The following is a 20,114-nucleotide window of genomic DNA, read 5'->3' on the forward strand; positions in this document are numbered from 1 at the left end:
TGGTTTTACATACGATGTTGCGCAAGAGACATTGAGTAACCAAGCGTCCACTGGATGACGTTCTGAAATAAACCATTACGACTGTCGTTAAAGGAAACTAAATATCCAAGACAGACACATGATGCACATGTTTGACGGCAGTGTCTTCCTTAAAAACGTGGATATTTTGAGATGTTGCTATGCTATTTTCAGCAGCTCGGATGGAACGTTATTTAAGTGTCACTACACTGTTTATCTGGCCAGTGTGTGACCTTTTGTAGGACACTGCTGCCTCTGGACTCCTCCATAACTAATGCACTGCTGACTTCAAACATGGATCTGACAAGTGGGCGTTGTCTCACTTTTGAGCTTTTATGGGCAGCTGCTGGAAGTAGGTTGTTGCCTGGGTGTAACTCCTTTCATGATAGTGGTCCTCTCGCATTAATAAACCGCTTCAGTGGGATTGATTGGAAGTCTGTGCCACACGATGACTTTGGTGCATGAAATTCTTCATAATAAGCACTGATGAATAAAGCAAGAAGCATTTCATGAATTCAGTGCCATTTTCTGTTAACAGAGGTCCATTGTATGTACTGCATTGAGTCATTAATTTTTAAATGGAGCATCTTTTCTGGCTCATATAGGCCTCATTGAGACTATAAACTCTGCACAGGCACAGAGAATTTATTGTAGAAAGATTTAAGTGTATGTGCAAAGACAAAATCTTCAGGAAGACATAAAATAAGCAGCCAGTTCGACCCTCGGGAATGATTAAAATCACATCTCTTCTTGCTGATGATTTCTTTTGAAATTTTGCCTGGGTCGCACAGAAACTCAAAGTTAAACAGGAAATGCTTCAGGATCATTGAACATGTTTTATCTGCTTATTCTTGAATTTTGCAAGAAATAACAACTTGAGACGCTTCTCCCACCGCTTTACTTGAAAGAGCAACTGTTGATGTCCTTTTCCATCACGAAACCGAATTTTAATTGCAGATCTAATTAAAAAGAATACAAATTATCATCATAAAGATACGTCGCAGCTCATCTAACTGTTGCCTGAGAGTGTGTGGGAGTGAAGTAGCCACGAACCCTTTCACACTTCACTCTTCTTAATCACAAATTTAATAACCGTATATTTATTCCATGTCAGGATTCACATAATTAGCATTTAAAATCTACCTTTTTTTTTTAAATAGACCCTAGCTGAGGTTTAATCTCCTGTGCCATACTTGCTCAAAATAGATTTATATCGCACTCAATATTCATACAGTATATCAGAGTAAAAATAGAGACTCTTGTTATTAATGTTGCTATTATCTAAGTATCCTCTTGTTACTTGGCTCGTGTGGTGGAGCAGCTGTTTCATCATTCATTGTACAGATGAAATGACACTAACGTGTATGTGTTCCAGCTCTGGGTCATGTTTTGTCTCCTTCTGACACTGAAATAAAACCAGCTGTCTTTTCATAATGTCAGTCACAGTGTTCCAGCAATCTTGCCGCTGTAAAGAAACTTTTGAGGAGTTTGTGTCGTGTATGTTGGAGTATTTCTTGAAGCCAAATGGTTACACTTTATGGATTACTTCCATGTGGAATGCATGCACTTTGTGGTATTATAATGACAGACATTATTTAGAATGTGTGTGTGACATGGTGAAATACTGTGTAAGGTGATGCCATGATTTGGGGATAATGCTGGAGTCTCACAGCCCAGAGATATCACTGCCATCTAGTGGAGAAAATACATGACAACACTATTTGTCAGAACAGTTACCTACAGTAAAATATTCGGTTTAAACCCAAATAACTCGATGCTTCATGAATGATATACTGTAGATCTGTGTGTATCTCTTTATTATAGGTTATTCTTATGCGTTTCCCCGAAATATCCTCCTTAATGCTTTTGTTTTGAAAGTGTACCGGAAGAACCACTCATCACCCTGCTGTTGTCAGGGGCAACACAACCAACAGGCCACCGCTGGCGGGCAAAAGTCTCCATTAACTTGGGAGTTTTAAACTAAACTAATAAGACTTTTTGCTCAGACAACTTTAAAGCTATTTCCAGAGTTTTGTGTTTTTTTAATGTAGATAGTTGTCAGTGAGCGGAAATGCCAACAAAGACAGCTAAAAAGGGCTCAGCCAAAAAGTCCAGTGCTGTCGGAGCCGCAGTTGTCAACAAGAACTGGGAGGCTGGTCTCACCACAGCACCGTTTGAAGAGGTTTGTCACCTCACTGAGCACTTTATTTTTTATTCATTCGTGTCTTAAATCCCTTTCTCTTTTACCACACAGTGAGTGAAACTTGTAAACATTCACGAACGATAAATGGTAGTCAGCTAACGTATACAGGTTAACATTGTAGCTAGCTCGAGTGTTAGCTAAATGTTGAGAAACGTTAAAAGCGCGCTGTTTATTTCAGTTTGTAGAAACGTAAGGTAAAGTTTTCTCCTCCAAACTGTTCCTTGAGCAAATTTCAGAAACGTTAACAAATTCACTGGTTAATTAGGCAAACAACGTGTCGCCAAACATGCTTCCTGCGGCATTTGTCACCGTAATTAAGGTCAGATATGGACATCAATTAGAACAGTAACCTTTGAGGTTTTATTTTGAAGGGGCGGAGTTTCAAGCAGGAAGTCGTGGTTATTTATTGTTAAGAGCATCTTAACGTGTTTCTCTCCAATTAAAACTTACTCAGCTCTACTTTGGTGTTGCAGCTTTCTCACTCTGCAACACTTCACCGAAGTTTATGTGAGGACAGCTTAGCTTTCTTCCAACAACAATCTACGGCGTCCCAGAAGCGTTTATTTAGTCCGCGTAAATCTACCTGCCAGTTACCTATGAAGGGATCAGGTGAAACATGATCAGTGTGGCGTGTGTGGTTATTCTAATGCACTTTCTAGGAGTCATGGCAGGCCTGTGTGTCTTTGGTGGTTGGGAGGAGTCCAGAGGACGAGGACCTGATCCGGGTTTTGGCTTTGGCCGCACAGCAACCACTGCGCAAGCTTTTCACCTTGTTGACCTGGGACAGCGCCATTGCAAAGGTATTGGTTTGGTTCAAGTTCTCTTTATTAATAGTCTGTCCTGTGTTTCTGTAGAGCTCTTACAGTTTGTGAATTCGTTCTGGGTCGTAGCAGTACTTAAACTGTTACTACACAAAGAGAAAACGAATGTAGTTATTAATTCATGTGAAATAAACAGATCTCTTAAGTTGTTATCACGCTAAGCCATTTTGTGTCTATGTAGCTTTCACATATTTAACATGTTTACAAACTGAAAGGGTACAGTTCTCACATTTTACAAAATCTACAATCAGTAGTTCCACATTTGTAAACTTGTTTTAGCTAAATATAGTCTAAATATATAAATGAGTATTTAATCATGTGTTTCTGTTAGATGTCAGATTTTATCCAATACTTCTCATCTTCGGTTGCACATTAAAGTGTGTTTCCAGGTCTTGGGAGATACTACTAAAATATAAGTATATAATAATAAGTATGTAAGTATAAAGCCTTTTGTGTCTCCAGAGGAAGGTGCATGTAATTTAATAAAGTACCTCCAGTGTTGTTGTTCAGTAGCTAAACTGCATTGTGGGTAATGTAATGTAAAGAAGAACGTGTGGAATAAAAACGGTGATATCTCTGGTTTGTTTGATTTGTTTTCAAACCGTCCATCATGAGCCTAACAGTGTTTAGGAGTGCTATGCTCGAACAGAGGACTGCTTTTCAAAACCTGGCGCCTACATTACCCACAATGCAACTTAGCCACTGAATGACATCACCTGGAGCCCCAAAGGCTTTTATACTACTTTTTTCCACATATACAGTAGTACTCCTGAAGACCTGTAAACACGCTGTAATGTGGAAAATCTGTGAAGTTACCCTTTAATGAATACTCTTGAGTGTTATTTATCAACAACTTATCTACTGAATGTGGTACCAAAATGGTGTCAGTGCCTTCTAATACCTTGTATTTTGTCAAATGAAAACATTTGCCTGTTATTACAGATCCATGAACTGGGGAATCCCAAAGCAAAGAAAGCTGATGATGTCCCTCTGTTCTATGAGGTAGGCTTGGCATGTTTACAATGAGTTCACTCTTGAAATATGTATGTGTACCAGTGTCTTCTGGTTGTCGAAACGAACCCTGTGTGTATGTGCACGTGTGTGTGTGTGTGTGTGTGTGTGTGTGTGTGTGTGTGTGTGTGTTTTACTCTTGTGCGTGTCTTGTGCAGGTTACAGAGCTTGCTAAGGCACTGCTGGATGCAGGAGAGGAGATTCCCTGTGACCTGATGGCAAAAATCCTGAAGTTCCAGCTGCTACAGATCAAAGCTGATGATCAGCGGAGGAGGGAGGCCGCGCAGGTGAGTGTGTTTCTTCATATATGTGATACTTAGTGTTGATTATTACAATTTAGTAACAGCCTTTAACTGGATTGGACATTCACTGAAGTTGTAGTTGCAGTATTGTTACAGTCACAACAATTTTCAGATTGAGGGATTTTGTGACCAAAAACGTTTTTTTTTTCTTTTTTTTGTATGTGCCATTTTGTGTCACTTTTGTCCACATCTGTTTAAGCTTGAGGAAGGGAAGGCCTCTGCCAGCAAAGACAAAGGAGGGGCCAAGGTCTCTGATAAAAAGGGAAAGAATCAGCCCTCACCTGTGGGACTTAAGGAGAGGAAGACCAAGCTGAAACGCAGGGATGATGTCGAGCCACCAAAGTTCATAGGTAAAAACTCAAATTTGAAACAATCGTATTTGGGGGTTTCTTTAATAGCCTAATGTTGTGAGAAAACACTAAATGTGCAAGGCATCTTTGGCCACCACCTACTTCTAAAATATGTGTATAGAATGGTATTCACTCTGTTTTGTGTGTTTGGGAATAGATGATGAACCAGAGGATGGTCCTCAGCACTACATCCTGCTGCTTGGCTTCCATCAGCCCCACCTAATTGGGGCACTTAATGCCATAGGTGTACATGTAGCCAATGTCATCAAGTTGTCCTCGAAGCACGCACAAACCTCTGAGGAGCAGCAGGAACAACACACGTGTGAGGGCAGTGAGCAGAGTCTGAGTGTTTCTCCAGGTCTGGATGCAGGTAAAGAGCCCTCAGTATACTCATTTACACGTTTAATAAATGGCATATGAAAACGTGGATTCAAACTTATCAGTATACCCTTATGTTACTGTGTATTTAACAACATCATATCCTCTGTGTGTGCCAGAAGCAGAGGACCATGGTAGTGAAGAGCTGGCTGCACAGGCCAGGAAGTTGGATCTATTCTGGTCAGGTCTCAGACCAGCTTTGGACAGTGGGCCACCGGAGTCCAAGCTCCATGATGTGGCTCAGCTCAGCTACACTGTCCCAGATCTCTCCCCTCAGTTCCACACACAGGACTCTGAGGCTGAGGTGAGTTGGGCCTGATAGGTGTTTCATAGATCTATTTCTTGTTCAGAATAATTCAAATGATATTTGAATCCAATTTTGTGTGTGTGTGTTCATTGTACGTCCAGCTGGAGATGGGAATCAAAATCTTTGACGGTGTGGCCAATCTCATTTATGACTGTCTGGACTGGCGTAGGCAACATCAGCACTACCTGGAAAACATCAAACTCATCAGCGTACCCCTTGTTGTTCGGTCGGATCCACAGCAAGCAGAGGTACACACACACACACACACGTGCTTGTCCATCAGTGTAATCACACAACATGACTGCAGTTAATGAGTTTTCCCAGTAATATGTGGGTTATATTCTTAATGGATTGACTTCTTGTTGTGTTTGTTAAACATCAGAAAAAAAGAAAACGTCCCCTATGACTTCAAATGTCTTGTTTTGTCAAAACTAAAGAGATACTCAGTTTCCTTGTAAAAAAAGTTGCCTTAGCAGAGGATGGTTTCGATCCATCGACCTCTGGGTTATGGGCCCAGCACGCTTCCGCTGCGCCACTCTGCTGCATGGTCTTACAGGGGCTCTCAATCCCTTTTTGAGTGTGTGCGTCTCAGTGCCTTTGTCATTATTGTTGGTAGGATCATTAGCATTATAGCCCTTTTAAATGTATTTGCTTTAGATGGTGATGGCACCATTTGTATGATGTAAAATCAGGGAATGGTATGAGTGTTCAGAACCTGCCTCTTGTTGTTCATTGTAGCTTTCACATTCTAGGTGGTACTTTATGTGTGTTTGTCATCTGCCAGGTTATGCCGACCGCACTCCTCATGACTCCATGCTCCAAGAAGAAGCCGGTGTGTGAGGAAAGCCCACCAGACCAAGGTTAATCTTTCTATCTTTTGTGTTTTGAGTAAAAACTCAGACTAGGATGACAAACTTACCTCCGTTCCTCTCTCTACAGATGTGGACACACGTTACTATGCTAACCTACTCGACATGGTTCCTCCTGAAGCCTGCTCTGTGCCTCTAATCTTGCACTGTATGCTGGAACAGGTCTGTGTTTAGTGTGTAGCTTAATATTTAAAAGACATTTGTACTGTCATTTAGGCTGAAAAGATGGATCAAATGTTACTGTAGCCTTCTCCTTTTTCCCTTATCTGTGTGTTTGTGTGTCTAGGTGGTGATTTCAACAGAGCAGTCTTTGTCCACCTCGTCCCATGTCCCTGAGGAGCCAAAAGTTGTCACCGGTCCTGGGTTAAACCATCAGCTGCTCAGCTACATGCTCCAAAGCTTCTTGCCTCTGGTGCACACAGAAGAGGAGAAAAGCCACGTGTTAAATAGCTTGCTTACTCTAGCACAGAACGAAGAGGACATGAAGGTAATGAGGCCTTGCACCGAACACAGATGGCTCAGTCTAGCATGTGGGGTGTTACCCGTTTCCTAGAAAAATGGTAATGGTCTTATCTCGTACAAGAGCAGCATTGGTGGTTCAGTGGTAGAATTCTCGCCTGCCACGCGGGAGGCCCGGGTTCGATTCCCGGCCAATGCAGCACACAATTTTTTTTCCTGTTCCTTTTAGTCGGGGGTGGGGTCTGTTGCACTCAGGGAGGACATGAGTGGCTTGTGCTGCTGTGGGCAGGGCCAGTCGCAGCACAATAGCCAATCCCCACCAGCTTCAGTGTCGTGTTTAGAGTGCGGTCGCAGCAGCGTGTGTGGAGCAGGGTGGGCTGAGATGAACCGTGGCGGGGGGAGGGTGACATACTTGCTCTCTTGAGCGGAGAGAAAGCGTGTGGAGGGAAATCACTCCTCTTTCCCTTTCTGTTGTATTCTAACAAGTCATTTACTAGTTAACTAGATAACTTACAAGTTTCGTTACTGAATAAAAATATATGTTTTTAAATTAAATCATTTAGACCTGTAAAAAACTGGAACTCGTTTCGTGAAGAGCATAGCTGAGCCTTCAATACATACGCTGTCCAGCAGATGGTGGAGTTATCACAGTTAAGAGAAGTTACTCGTGCAAACAGGAGATGCATACTAAACAGTGTGTAAATTTTGCACTTTTTGTTGATTTGTAAACTCATTGAGGGCTTCAAACACACTTTGCACAGAACAAAATAATTCACCAACTGGTCTGTTTTATTCTTTTGTGTTCTGTGTCAGAGTCTAGAAGAGAAGTTTGGAGCAGAGGAGACTCAGAAGGCGTCTGAGCAGCCTCTGGTCATCAGACACCATGATGAGAGGGCACTGCGCTTGAGGGATGTCACTGTTAGTAGATTGTTTTTTTTTTTTGTATTTGATTAATTATTTTTTAATTCCCTTCTGGAATCTGAGACTAATGAAGAGACTTTTATGTAATCTTGCCTCCATTCTGTCCTTATTTTCATCTTTTGGGCCAGAAATTAGTTAAAATACTGTGTTTGTTTGTGTCCCTCTTAGACGGCTCAGGGTTTTGATCCAGCAGAGGTGGAAATGTCCATGATGAGACTGTCTCCAGTGTGGGAGCTGATCCACTCTGTACCTCAGCAGAGAAAGGGCAACTCCTGCTGGATGGCTATGAAACAGCAACTGCAACACTACTGCACTGACGGTCAGAAACAAATGACCTATCATTGTCTTTGTTTCTTTGGTAAAAGCTTGTGATTACATCTGTTTCAAAATGATATTGTGATGCCATTATATGTCACAGATGTCGTGTCGTGGCCAGAGGTGGAGCGTCTCGTTCGTCAGAGCGTGTTTGAGAGTATGCCGCTGACCGGCCTGGACGGAGAGGGTGTACTACTAAATGCTCCTGGACCGCTGGGAACACTGGAACCAGCACACCAACACGCAGCCACAGTAATCCCCTGGGACAACCCACTTTCCTACGCTAAACAGCAGCTTCATAACCTACACACTAAAGGTCTGTTACTACACTCTGTAGTTCAATTGCATTATTAAAAGCTGATTTAAGAAACTTGAGTCCTGTAGCATCTTTCAGTGCCATACCTCATGATTTATTTCAACTATAGGTCCGTTATTTCTTACTCAAGATCCTGAAAACACAGAGGTATTGTTTCTATGTTCCTATTACTGTATCTTGTCGCATGTTTTGTATCCTATAATAAAATGATAATGCACATTTGTTCTGATTTTCCTCCCAATGATGTCGCATGTTTTTCTTTTCTCCAGCAGATCAGTGGGAGCGTGTGTAGCCAGTTGGACCTATCTGACATTCAGAGTTGTAGGCTGAGATCTCTGTTTGACTGGCACTATGCTGAACACCACGATGCCTCTGTCTTCCCACAGGTGACCCGTCTGATCTTGTCTTTCAGGTTGTTTTTTCTGAGTTAGCATGAGGACACAGTTGCACCTGCTGTGGGTGTTTCCTGCCTCATATCTGTTGTTAAATATGTTCATTGTGTTAAGCCTACTCCAGTCTGATGCATGCTAAACGTGCATCTTTGCATGAAGGTTTTTTAATGTATGAAAAGCAGCAGGAGTGCAGTTTTGAAACAAACTTTTGAATGTTTTTACAATCCTACTTGTGTGTAGGTGCTCCAGTCAGCCTCGGAAGAATATCGCTGCTTGGACACTTTCAGAGGAAGTCATAACAACATCCTGTACATTTTCTGTCACAATCCAATGAGCCCTTCTCTCCAGTGCAAGGAGTTCTGGGATGTAGCCCTTCATACTGATGTCAAGTTCAGGTAATTCTCGGGTGTTTTGTCCTCACATGAAAAAGTACTGTAATATTTGCTATGTGAGAAAGCAAAAGAAAAAACAGTATGAACCTTCTCCTTAGCAGAGTTTGTATTCAACATAACCTGACTTGTGAAATAGTGTAAATATGGAGCGTTAGAAAGACTTTAAAAACTCCATCTTTTTGACAGGAAGTATCTGGAGCATGTGGCAGATACCATTTCTGATTGGACAAAAGAGGAGGAATTAAAGAGAAACCTTAGCCCCACTCCTGAAGGTACTGTTGCTTGTCAATCAAGATTCCTACTGGTGCTTGAAATCCTTGAAATTGTATGAGTTTGAAGGGGCAAAAAAATCAAGGCCTCATAGTATCACATAGAAAGGAAACCGACACCAAGGGCTTGAATGTCGTGCTGGTCACTGACAGCAGACTAGAAAGTGAAAACGTGTCGCACATGTGAAATTTGCTTTAATTAGAGAAAGTTTCGGCCCTCAGGCCTTCATCAAGATCAAGACATACAGAAATACAGGCGACCTAGTAACTCGTGAGAGTGATCACACAATCAACCTCCAACACAAGGGTGGGAACAAACAATCAAGAAGCCTACTGTGAATAACAGTGACAGGATACAGCCGATAAAACTCTTTTACACCACATGTAGGGATTCAAACTCCACAATACTTTGGGTTCAGTACCTTTCAAAGTGTTACACAGTTCTGGTGAGACTCTAATAGATATTAGACAAAAGTTAAACATCAGCTTGTGAAAAAACACACTGTCTTTGTTCCAGGACCCGATTCTGCAGCGGAGGAGGAAACTCTGGAGCCAGTCATCAGGAAAGAATCCCTTAAAGTCAGTAGGAGCCAACACATGAACATTCACTTTGACGGTCGGCTCTGTTCTGGCCTTTTAGCTGTATCACAATAACTCTTTGGACCCTTAACAGAAATCATTACGCGTCACTGAAAAATCCTGATGCCTTCATCCCTGCTGATTTTGTGTTTAGATTGACATGCACATTGTCAGTGGTTACAGAATCTCATATCCAAGCATGATGTAAAGAGCGACCACTCTGAATGCATGTAAAATGTAACCATTCTTTACATTTCCAAATACATGCAGTACAATAAACAACAGTACAGGGTTTGCATCTATGGCAGTTAAAATAATCCATAGCAGAATAAGTACAATTACCATGACCATGACCATTATCCCTTTGTGCAAGTATTAAATGTTTTGCTTCCTTGAGTGTCGGTCAGTGCAACTCTAGTGGATGTGACTGTGTGCTTACAGGCGTGGAAGTTGGAGCAGGAGCGACTAAAGGAGGAAGAGATGGCTAAGAAATCAAAGAAGGAGAATATAGTGAAAGGCAAGCAGCAGCAGCTGAAGGAGGAGGCCGACAAGAAAAGTAAATCATTGTCTAGTGGCAAAAAGAGCAGAGCAGAGACGGCATGCAGCACAGCAAAGACTCCTTCAGAGTCCATTGCTAACATGGCGCCCCCTGTGGAGGACAACTTAGAACTACATCCAACAGAGGAACCCTTTAATGTGAGGGCATACGCACACACACATGTTTGCATGAGAACAGCCGAACACAGGCAGTAGATGTCAGCCTCTGTCTGCTTTCAAGTAACAAATCACTGTGTGTGTGTTGATGTGTAGGGTTTCACAGGCTACAGCATGGATGGAAAGTTGATCCATGTTTCAGGTCGTCTGCAGCAGCTTTTCCCTTCAGATGGAGGACACATCATTGTGGAGGATGTCAGCTATGTTGAAGGTAATGAGAGAAAGTTGTGGAAAATGCTGCAAATCTGCAAGTGCTTCTAAAGCACAACAAAAGTGCTTAGATCCAGACAAAATCAAGTCTGCTCTAATTAAGTAAATGTCTCTATGAAAGCAAACTTGTGAAAATCAAAGTGCAACTCAGCTGTTCCTGGTTGTCAGGCTCCTTTCCACATGCACCCATACATTTTGTACTGTTTTCCCTCCAGGTTCCAGCCTGATGAAAGTGGCTGTGAAGAAGGATGGGCATTATTTCTGCACACACATCAACCATGTTGTCGTTGATCCAGCAAAACGTCCCCTGCAGCCCCAAGACAAAGAAGCCAATGGCAAAAAAGAAGACTTTCAAGGTAATGAAAGTCTTCATTATGATAGAGACATTAAACATCATTTCAGTTTTTAGTGTTTATTTTAGTGGATAATATTGTAGAACAAACCAATACGTGAGTGTTTCTGTGTGTTTTTTTCAGTGTCAGAGCCTGTGGCCATGAAAAAAGTAAAGCAGGGCTCCCTCTCAGCAGTGTTAGACAATGGAATCCACCTGTCATACAGTTTCTATGGTCCCACAGGAGAATACACAGGTGGTACACTTCAAACACATACAACTTTTCGCCTTTGTGAAGCTTTGAATTGTATTTAAAGGGGCACTATTGATATGTATATCAATGAGGTAATAATACAAACTCAGAAATATACATTTTTTCCATAACTGAATAAACAAGAAAAGTGGCAGGGTCCGCCACATATAAACAAAGTAAAACAGTATGAAATTGTGTTGTCCTTTAAGGTCAGTTTGTTTATTCAGTTTATTATTCAGTCATGGAAACGAAGAGAGTTTGTAGTGCACCTTTAAACCTGTCTGTCTTTACTAAAAACAAGTTGAATATGCATATAGACTGGTGTGTAATTCCAGTGCTCCAAATATTCTTGTTATTGTGTTTGAAGTACACAGAAATCTTAACAGTTCAGGCCATATTTACTGTGTTCCTGTATGGTGTGTTCTAGAGAGTCCCCAGGAAACAGAAGGGGCCCCAGAGACCTCCACCTTTGTCTCTCTCTCCGCCTCCACCCAGCGCTCCAAGGGGACAGACGTGGATTTACTTCCCTCTGAGTCACACAGCCCATCCAGCCCCACCAGACCTCCAGAGTCCCAGGTTCCACATACACACATGGATGCACCCACACAGAAAAATGTAATCATGAAAAAGAAAGTTGCTCTCAATTTGCTCATATGTATGTGTCGTGATTATTTGTAGTCTAAGGTGTGCGAAGGCCAGCCAGCCTTGCGATCACGTCCATTCAACAGCCTCGACCTGTCCGTTCCTAATGGCCTGCTGCTGCAATTTCTGCGAGAGGATACCCAAGGTCAGTGATGCTCTGTCTCTGGAATATATATATATATATATATATATATATATATATATGTGTGTGTGTGTGTGTGTGTGTGTGTGTGTGTGTGTGTGTGTGTGTGTGTGGGTCCTCACAAGTGTCGTTTTACAAAACTGCAGAAAAGAACTCCAGTCTCTAAAATTGCATCCCTGGAACAACTGTGGTACATCAGAGCCCTCATCAGCAGAGCAACACAATTAATAATCTGTGACATCGGCCCTTAGACACTCATCTGTATATCTCACACGCAGTATTCTGCAAACAGGAAGAAGTGTGCATGTAATGACTGTGCCCTCTGTGAAATTTAAGCCTAATGTTCCCATCCATGACTCAGGTATTCATTACATCATTTGTGTGTCCACGAGTGTCCTCAGAGGAGCAGGGTATGCTGGTGAAACAGGGCTTTCCTCTCCATGGCAGGGGAGTTATGGGGCAGCTTCAGGACCCCTCTCTCTCCAAAGAACTGTCCCGCATCATCACCAGCCAAGGAGCTGTGATCCGATACATGAGAGACGGCTCAACAGAGGTAACCACACCAGCAGATGCACTACTGTTTTGAGTCGAGGCATCGTGACTTTTTACTGAACAACCTCATGTGTGCTGCAGGTTCTATTTGCAGATGGCTCTGTCAGTTTCAGCAGTGATTCTGGTCCAGTGTGGGTTCCTGACTCTGAGGTTGAGGAGGAGAAGACCTTGCAAGAAGCTGAGGACAACAAGAAAGGTAATCATGCACCATCACAGAATGCAAAGCGGTGTCTCCTTCACCTTTTAACGAACACAATGCACCCTCGGCTGGGAGGACAGTAAAGATTTTGCATGTTTTGTGTGTTTGTTTGTACAGAACAGAGCTCAGAGAAGGAGGGTGATGCTCACAGAGGGTGTTGGTTAACTACGACTCCACATGGAGAGCGCATCCACACTGTGGGGACCACACACAAACACATACCCACCACGCCTCTTCTGGCCTTCAAGGCTACAGACCCCATCACCCATGAGGTAATATTACTCCTCATGGTTACAACTTGGCTTCAAGTTGTTTTCAAGGAACGTCTCAAAATGTGTGATAGTTGTTATTGCCAGGAGAAACCGTTTCAGCTCGGCATGTATTGTTGTATCAGGTGATGCTGAGCCGAGAGGATCTGGTGGTTTCTGTCCAGAACCCAGACGGATCTCGAATCGTCGAACATGCAGACGGAACCAGGATCACCAGTCTTTACCAAGACAGACCACCAAACTCACTGCAGCACACAGGTGAGCCGCATACAGTGAATGCACTCTGTCATAAGTCAGATCTACATGTGTGGACAAACGTGCACATTAAAAAATTTTGCGCTGACCTGCTTCCTTATGTCTGTTAACTTTCCAGGGGAGCAAACTGGGAGTGCGACCCTTAAATCAACTTGCGAATGTGCGTGTGGCTGCATTGAGTGTGTGTGTGTCACGCGCTGCGCCGACAGCATTAATGAGAACAAAGTGGACGACCTTTGCAGCGACGGTGCAGGGATAGCATGTGCAAAGTTGAGTGAGTGCGATGAAAGAGAAAGCGATGTGTGTAAGAACAGTGAGGAGAGCGTGTTTGTGGCTGAGAATGGTAAGATGAGTGCGAGTGAGAGCGAAAAGGGGAGTGTGTCTACCAGAGAGCGGGTGGTGTTGGTGGAGAAGGAGGGCTGCGCCACAGTGGTGATGTACCCAGAGCGACACACGGCTCACGTCTTCTTAGCCGATGGAACTGTCGTCACTGGGGACAACCAAGGAGCCTATCAGGTGGGTGGTTCAGTAGGGGTTCACCCAAATGGCTTATTCTTCCTGAAAAAAACTACCTGCAGTTATCGTGTTCCTCCCTGTTTGGCTTTAATGTTCAGATTGTCAGTTGTTCTGCATTGTTCCAAGGTGTTCCCATCAAGCGTTGGGCTCCTGCAGATCCAAAGTGATGGGAAGTGTGTGTACTCGTCCGACCCACTTGTAACCCCGAGCCCAAAGGGTACAACTCCCGTAAGCCAACTCGGAAGCTACGTCATGAGTCACACGGACAGAGTGGCCTGTGACGTTACAGACTGCGATGGGAACCACTTCCAGGTCAGCCACAATAATTATTAGAAGAGGAGTTAGGGTCATACTATGAGAGACGGTCCTTCATAGTAGAATAAAGAAAAGTACAGGAATGACCAAAGTAAAGGCAGAACAGACGCTAATTTCTCCTCTCATTTCTCCTCTCATTTCAGCAAATTAGATTGCTGGGGCTTCTCTCTTTGCTTCACTACCTCCATCATAATGACTAATCCTCTTATAATTGTCTGAGCTTTGTGTCTGTGTGTGCTTCAGGTAATGGAAGATGGGCGGTTATCACTGTTAAACGTCAGCCCGGCTCCGAGCACAATGACACAGGATGAGGAGGAGCCAGAGGATGAGGCAGACAGAGAAATGGCCAGGCTTAATGTAAAACAGAGAGAGCATTTTCCCAGGTGGGCTTATATTCTTCTGTTTATGTCAACAACTATACAGATAGTGAACTATGGAAAGTGACTCTGAGGACATGCAGTCATCACTGTTTATTTGTTATTGCATTGAATACAAAAAGGCAGAATTGGAGACATTGTTCAGAGAAACTCTGAAAACACATCTTGTGTTCCAGGCTGTTTCTGGTGCACAAGGATGGCTCAGGTACTGAACTCCTGAGCTCTCAAACCGTAGAGGAACTTCTCTACCAGGCGTACTCCGACCCTACTGTAGCACTGCTGAAGGAGCCGCTGCCAGACACACAAGGTTCCCCCTGTTCAATATCGAGAAGATCATGAAACATAATACTCATAGAGGGACTGATTCAGTCACAACAGTTTCATTATTTGATCTAGCCCATATTTTAGATGAAAGTCTAATAATATTCCATTATATGTACTTAATTAACTGACTCTCAAGTTAGGTGCTTTTCTTATTCTGTCATCTATGAAAAGAGGAATTACAGTAATCTCAACTGGAATATAATATGAAGTTTTGTGTCTGTTTCAGATGAGTTTGGCATTACTATCTTAAAGCCCAGCCACCGGAGCGTGTGGTCCCAGTGGTTGCTAGAGAAACAGAGCCCTGACATCACCCCTCCCAACCTCAGAAACCGCAGCTGGCACGACTTCCCGAGAACAGAGGTACAGGTAACATATATGGTTCTCAGGGCCAAACACTCAGGGCCAAACACTGAAACGTCTCCTCTTTCTCTCTATTCCAGACAAAGACCCCTGGTCCTCCATTCGGTGCCGACATGGGACGAGGTTTGACTCTGAAAGAGAGGTCTGCTGGTTCTGCAGCGCAGTGTCAGCCTGTCAGGAGCTGCCCTAAAGTCCTGGAGATGAGGGAACTGTACCAGCACGGACCATTTACTAAACTGCTCAGAAATAACATAGACACGCGACTGAAGGTAAAACAAACCACGTCTGTGGTCAAAGGAGTCACAGTCGAACAGTCAAAAGTGATCTCTAATTGGTTAAGAGTGGATTAGGAGGTAAACTTAAATTTGCTCACCATTTCAACGCATTAGATAGAGTTAAAAATGGCGACATCTGCTGGCTGAATCATTGGTATAGCATTTGTATGGCTGGTTTAAATCTGAGTCTGTGATTGTACTGCTGGGGTTTGGGGTGGTCACGATTTTTGGCTTTGACTGCAGGAATACATCGAGAGCTTGATGGAGAGGGAGCAGCGGTCGGAGGAGATGAAAGTAAAAGACCCTCGCACTGAGGAGGAGAGAGTTCATGCCAGTGAACTGCTCAACCTTGTCGAGGTCAGCACACACATGCACACATACAACTTACCTAGCGCATTACAGAGACTGACAATATTCCCCTGAGTTATTATAAACCTAACCATAAAAAAACAGCTGTTTTCCAAATGCGGACATGGCTTATGACCCCAGTTGCATGAAATGTGTTCCCGAAAGTCTCACACACACACACACACGCACACACACACACACACACACACACACACACACACACACACACACACACACACACACACACACACACACACACACACACACACATATCATGAGCATCTCTACCTTCAGCATATTGAAAATTAAGACCATAAGACAAAATTCTCCAAATAATATTAATGCAATAATGTTTCACAATATGAATGTAAATTGTTATTTATATATTTTATAGTCCTTTAAAGAAGAAGAGGATGCAGGTCACACTTTTGAAAAAAGGACTTCAGGTTGGTCACAGGCTGTTTTTTCAGCTGAGAAAGAACTTTTTTACACAAGAATTCAATAAAAGGCATTAAGAATGAGTGGAAACTAGTTAGCAAAAGCAAAAAATGATGGTGAATTAAAGGCTGGACCAGGTTATTGATAGAAAATAATGTTTGATTGAAGTTAAAGATTTAGTAGTTAAACTTCAGTACATGTGATTTAGTTGAAGTTGGTTGTTCAGGGGTCGTAACAGATGTACACCTCTTCTAATTTCTTCCGTGTGAATCCACAGTGGACATAGTCAGTCTGTACAGCCAAGGAGTTGGAGCCCCAACTGAGCAGTCGGACGTTTCAGAGGAGACAGCCACAGTGAAGAGCGACAGGTTTGAGAGATTGAAATGACATGCATGTGTGGACAAGTGACAGATGCTTGTATTTAAATTGTATTGTAATTGTAATATCTTCTCAAACCCTCTCTCCTCTTCAGTTTTGCAAGTGGAAAGGAGTCAAAATGGACTGAAAGACTCTCACTACACAGGTAATATCCCTCTTATTATAATATATAATCACTCGTCACCACACATATTCATCTGTCACATTGTGGAATCGGCTTTTAGCTCGTCATTTTCTGTATGGCTGCTGCTGTGATCCTCCTTTGTTGAGAATTATTTTGAACAACACTAAGACAGTCTGAATGGAAAAAACGTAGGAAATGATAGTACTGCCGTGGCTACAAGTACATTGTATTTGCAATAGAAAGTCACCAGTAATTTTCTCTGCGTCAGACAGGAGATGTCTGAGGAGAAGGCTTACAGAGAGGCTCTGAGGAAGAAGAACGTTGTTCCTTTTTTCCATCCAGAAAATATCCCATTATACCAGGTTTGTGTTCACTTCAATATGTAATAGATTTAAATATGTTTTTGAGTCAGAATTATTATGATAAAACGCTTCAGTCTAAACACAATAATTCTTAATTTCTGACTTAGAAAAATACACAATCAAGAGACAGAGCGCTGTTGCTTGTTTTCCAGAATCTGCTGCAAACACCAGACATGAGGAGTCTGTCCATGGATCTCCCTCCGATCCCCAAGTCAGACAGTGCGGAGGCCTTCCTGAAAGATGCCCCGCAAGACAGCAGTGAGATATTACACTGTCAGTATTTACTAGGAGCTACTGACATGAAACTCATTTTACAGGTTGTCCTGTTGGGAATGCATACAGAGAAACAGAGGCTTAAATGAACTGAAACAACTTTGTGTTTTCAAGCCGATGTGTAGATGTGCCTGCCGTGTAATATACTGTGTTTGTGTTCTCCAGCTCCACGACCTTTAAACCCAACACCCTCCCAATCTGCAAGGTAATGAAGAGGATGTTATGAACTGTTTCCTATCTTAATTTTAATGTAGTTGTAATGAATTACAAAACATCTATACCTGTTGTGTTTATTTCATAAATTGTCTAAATGACATGTTTTTGCGACACGGCTTGACCTCAACTGCTGCTTTGTTTTTAGTCGTGCAGCAGGAAGTGACAGGAAGCGTAAAGTACGACCTACCAACCCTACGCCTCAGAGTGCTGGTTTGTTCCCCACCTTTCTCTGCTGTTTTATATTCAATCAGTGACCTTCACACTAATGTGGTCAGTCAGCTGGTGCGGGGCTGAACTCTACTATCACCTCATGCTTTATTCCTCGTGTAGTGTGTCTGCATAATTTGCTTATTTTCTAATTGTAAATAGTTTTTTTTGCTTTATCGCATGTCTGATTTGTATTTTTATGTTCGGGACCCCGGGAAGACTAGAGGCACATCCATGTGCTTCTAATGGGGATTGACATAAACATACACTAACCTCAAACAGCTACTTTCAGATACATGAATTGAATTGATGGTACATGTCTTTGTGTGTGTATGTGTCGATGCCAGGTGAAAGCAGTCTGAGGGGTTCACCTTGGCCATGTAGGTCAGTCCAGGTGGACGTGACTGGAAAGCCCAGGAGGACTAAAGTCAGAGTACCGACTTCTATCCTCAGCTCTAAACCCTGCAGTGTACCAAATCAACAGGTACCCACGTGACAACAGTTATTCTGTAATGTGCACTTTAGTGTTTTGTAAATAAAATGGCACCTTAAAGTGTACGAATGTGACATCTAGAGGTGGTGATATGCCATTGTAGAACATGTGTGATGAATTTAGTGACTTCACTGTTTCTACTGTGCAGCTTATTATCAGTGTAATCATGCAGTTTTATAAAAAAAAAAAGCGTGTTCCTGTTTCACATTCTGCACACACGCCTCTCTCTGTCACTGTCTGCGTCCCCTGTTCCAGTTCCCATCAGTGGAAGAGCCCGTGAGGAGGAAGTGTCGACCTGTTTCCCTGACTGATCCAAATGTCACTGTGAGGGGATTCCAGCTCCTCCCATCCAGCGTTGACTTCGGTATGCTGCAGGAGGGTACCACCGCAGCCATTACTGTGAGGATGACGAATGTTGGTGTCAACACCTGCAGGTAACACACCAGATTATGGATAGATGGAGGCATGGATACACAGCGTAGATGCGCCTGCTTGCAAACCCAATAAAATAACAGCATTTCAACTGGTTTCAAATGACCTTCAGTACATCAGAAAGAAATGAGTGCTGTGGAGAGGTGCAAGCGATTTGTGGGTCACCTTCAAGTCAGAAGGGAAAACGTCGACCTGTAACTATTTGTGGTTTGTGTCGATGTGTCTCTCTCTGCAAGGTTCCACGTGAAGCAGCCTCCTCCTGCTACAGACCTCCGGGTCATCTACAATCCTTGGCCTGTAAGTTTCCAGCTAGATAGCTAGCTTTATATTGGATTCACAAGGGTTTAATATAATTGCAATTTATAAGATATACATTTGAACTTGCTGTACTTCTGTCTAGGTGGATGCAGGTTCCCATGTTGAACTTAAGGTTCAGCTGTTGGCATCGAGTGCAGTCCAAGCAGGAGCGGTAGAGCCAAAGAAGCACATCTCCCATGATATTATCATCCACACTGAGATGGACATCCTCTACCTACCTGTCACTGCTAATATCCTTCAAACACCTTGTTTTTAAAGGGGCACTATGTAGTTTTGGAGAAAAGATTCATTCATTTTAATATTTACAATATTGATGAGGTAATAATCCAAACTCAGAAATGTTTATTTTTGTCATAACTGAATAAACAAGCTGTTCTCAGAGGAAAACAAGGTCCCCAGAAAACTGTTTGAGGCTAGAAAGGTGGCAGGGTCCGCCACATACAAACAAAGTGCTCAGCCATATCTTTATAGAGGGAACATACAGAGATGTTGCTCCTTAAATAATTTCACCCATCCTTCCTGAGAGGTCATATATCAATTGGCTCAAGGACCACAAAAGTGACCACAGCAGGAAAGGCTCCAGGATCCATCAGACGTCCTCCAGCCTACCAGATGGACGACCCCAAAGATGACCCAGCACCCTCCAGGTCAGAATCTTATAAACAGGCATTTAATATAGAAAGGATAGAAAGCAGTCGCATTCTCTGAAACAGTTTTTTGTTTGTACATTTCAGGAAACCCTAATGAACCGTCTCGGATCAGATTTGACATCATTATCTACCACGTTCCTGTTTTATTCTACAAAAATGAAATATTTACATTGATTTCTACACCGTTTCCTGCTGCAAATAAAACCTTTATCAACACTGACATGAATGCAGCGAGTGAA

At 42.7% G+C, this 20,114-nt stretch overlaps 1 protein-coding gene across 7 annotated transcripts; it reads left to right on the forward strand.

Annotated features, from left to right (window-relative positions):
• The first annotated feature begins 1,935 nt into the window (after positions 1–1,935).
• spag17 (sperm associated antigen 17) lies at positions 1,936–20,095 on the forward strand. 7 transcript variants are annotated; one of them, XM_084344091.1, is made up of 49 exons: positions 1,936–2,200; positions 2,881–3,021; positions 3,985–4,044; positions 4,212–4,340; positions 4,555–4,705; positions 4,863–5,075; positions 5,203–5,387; positions 5,492–5,638; positions 6,175–6,250; positions 6,330–6,421; positions 6,546–6,746; positions 7,532–7,636; positions 7,808–7,958; positions 8,058–8,270; positions 8,380–8,417; positions 8,540–8,656; positions 8,903–9,057; positions 9,241–9,326; positions 9,841–9,902; positions 10,344–10,598; positions 10,713–10,827; positions 11,042–11,182; positions 11,303–11,413; positions 11,838–11,986; positions 12,089–12,197; positions 12,587–12,747; positions 12,828–12,942; positions 13,063–13,217; positions 13,340–13,472; positions 13,588–13,985; positions 14,112–14,297; positions 14,544–14,683; positions 14,854–14,984; positions 15,228–15,361; positions 15,442–15,630; positions 15,880–15,993; positions 16,379–16,430; positions 16,700–16,790; positions 16,895–16,945; positions 17,193–17,286; positions 17,439–17,559; positions 17,725–17,764; positions 17,921–17,985; positions 18,330–18,466; positions 18,731–18,909; positions 19,144–19,204; positions 19,308–19,455; positions 19,736–19,872; positions 19,960–20,095. In XM_084344091.1, exons 1-48 carry the CDS (start codon positions 2,090–2,092, stop codon positions 19,855–19,857), a joined length of 6,330 nt encoding a protein of 2,109 aa, XP_084200217.1. In that variant the 5' UTR covers positions 1,936–2,089; the 3' UTR covers positions 19,858–19,872; positions 19,960–20,095. The 7 variants fall into 7 exon arrangements, with proteins under 7 accessions (XP_084200217.1, XP_084200221.1, XP_084200220.1 ...); XM_084344095.1 differs by having other exon boundaries at positions 17,439–17,544; XM_084344094.1 differs by having other exon boundaries at positions 12,596–12,747.
• The last annotated feature ends 19 nt before the right edge of the window (positions 20,096–20,114 follow it).

Source organism: Pagrus pagrus, assembly GCF_965226575.1.
Source record: "Pagrus pagrus genome assembly, chromosome: 22".
In the NCBI taxonomy this organism is placed as follows: domain Eukaryota; kingdom Metazoa; phylum Chordata; class Actinopteri; order Spariformes; family Sparidae; genus Pagrus; species Pagrus pagrus.

Coding starts and splice junctions, on each gene's coding strand:
- spag17 (XM_084344091.1), top strand. CDS start 2,090: ATGCCAACAAAGACAGCTAAAAAGGGCTCAGCCAAAAAGTCCAGTGCT. Junction 8,271..8,379: donor TCATAACCTACACACTAAAG/GTCTGTTACTAC, acceptor TTTCAACTATAG/GTCCGTTATTTCTTACTCAA. Junction 11,414..11,837: donor TCCCACAGGAGAATACACAG/GTGGTACACTTC, acceptor GGTGTGTTCTAG/AGAGTCCCCAGGAAACAGAA.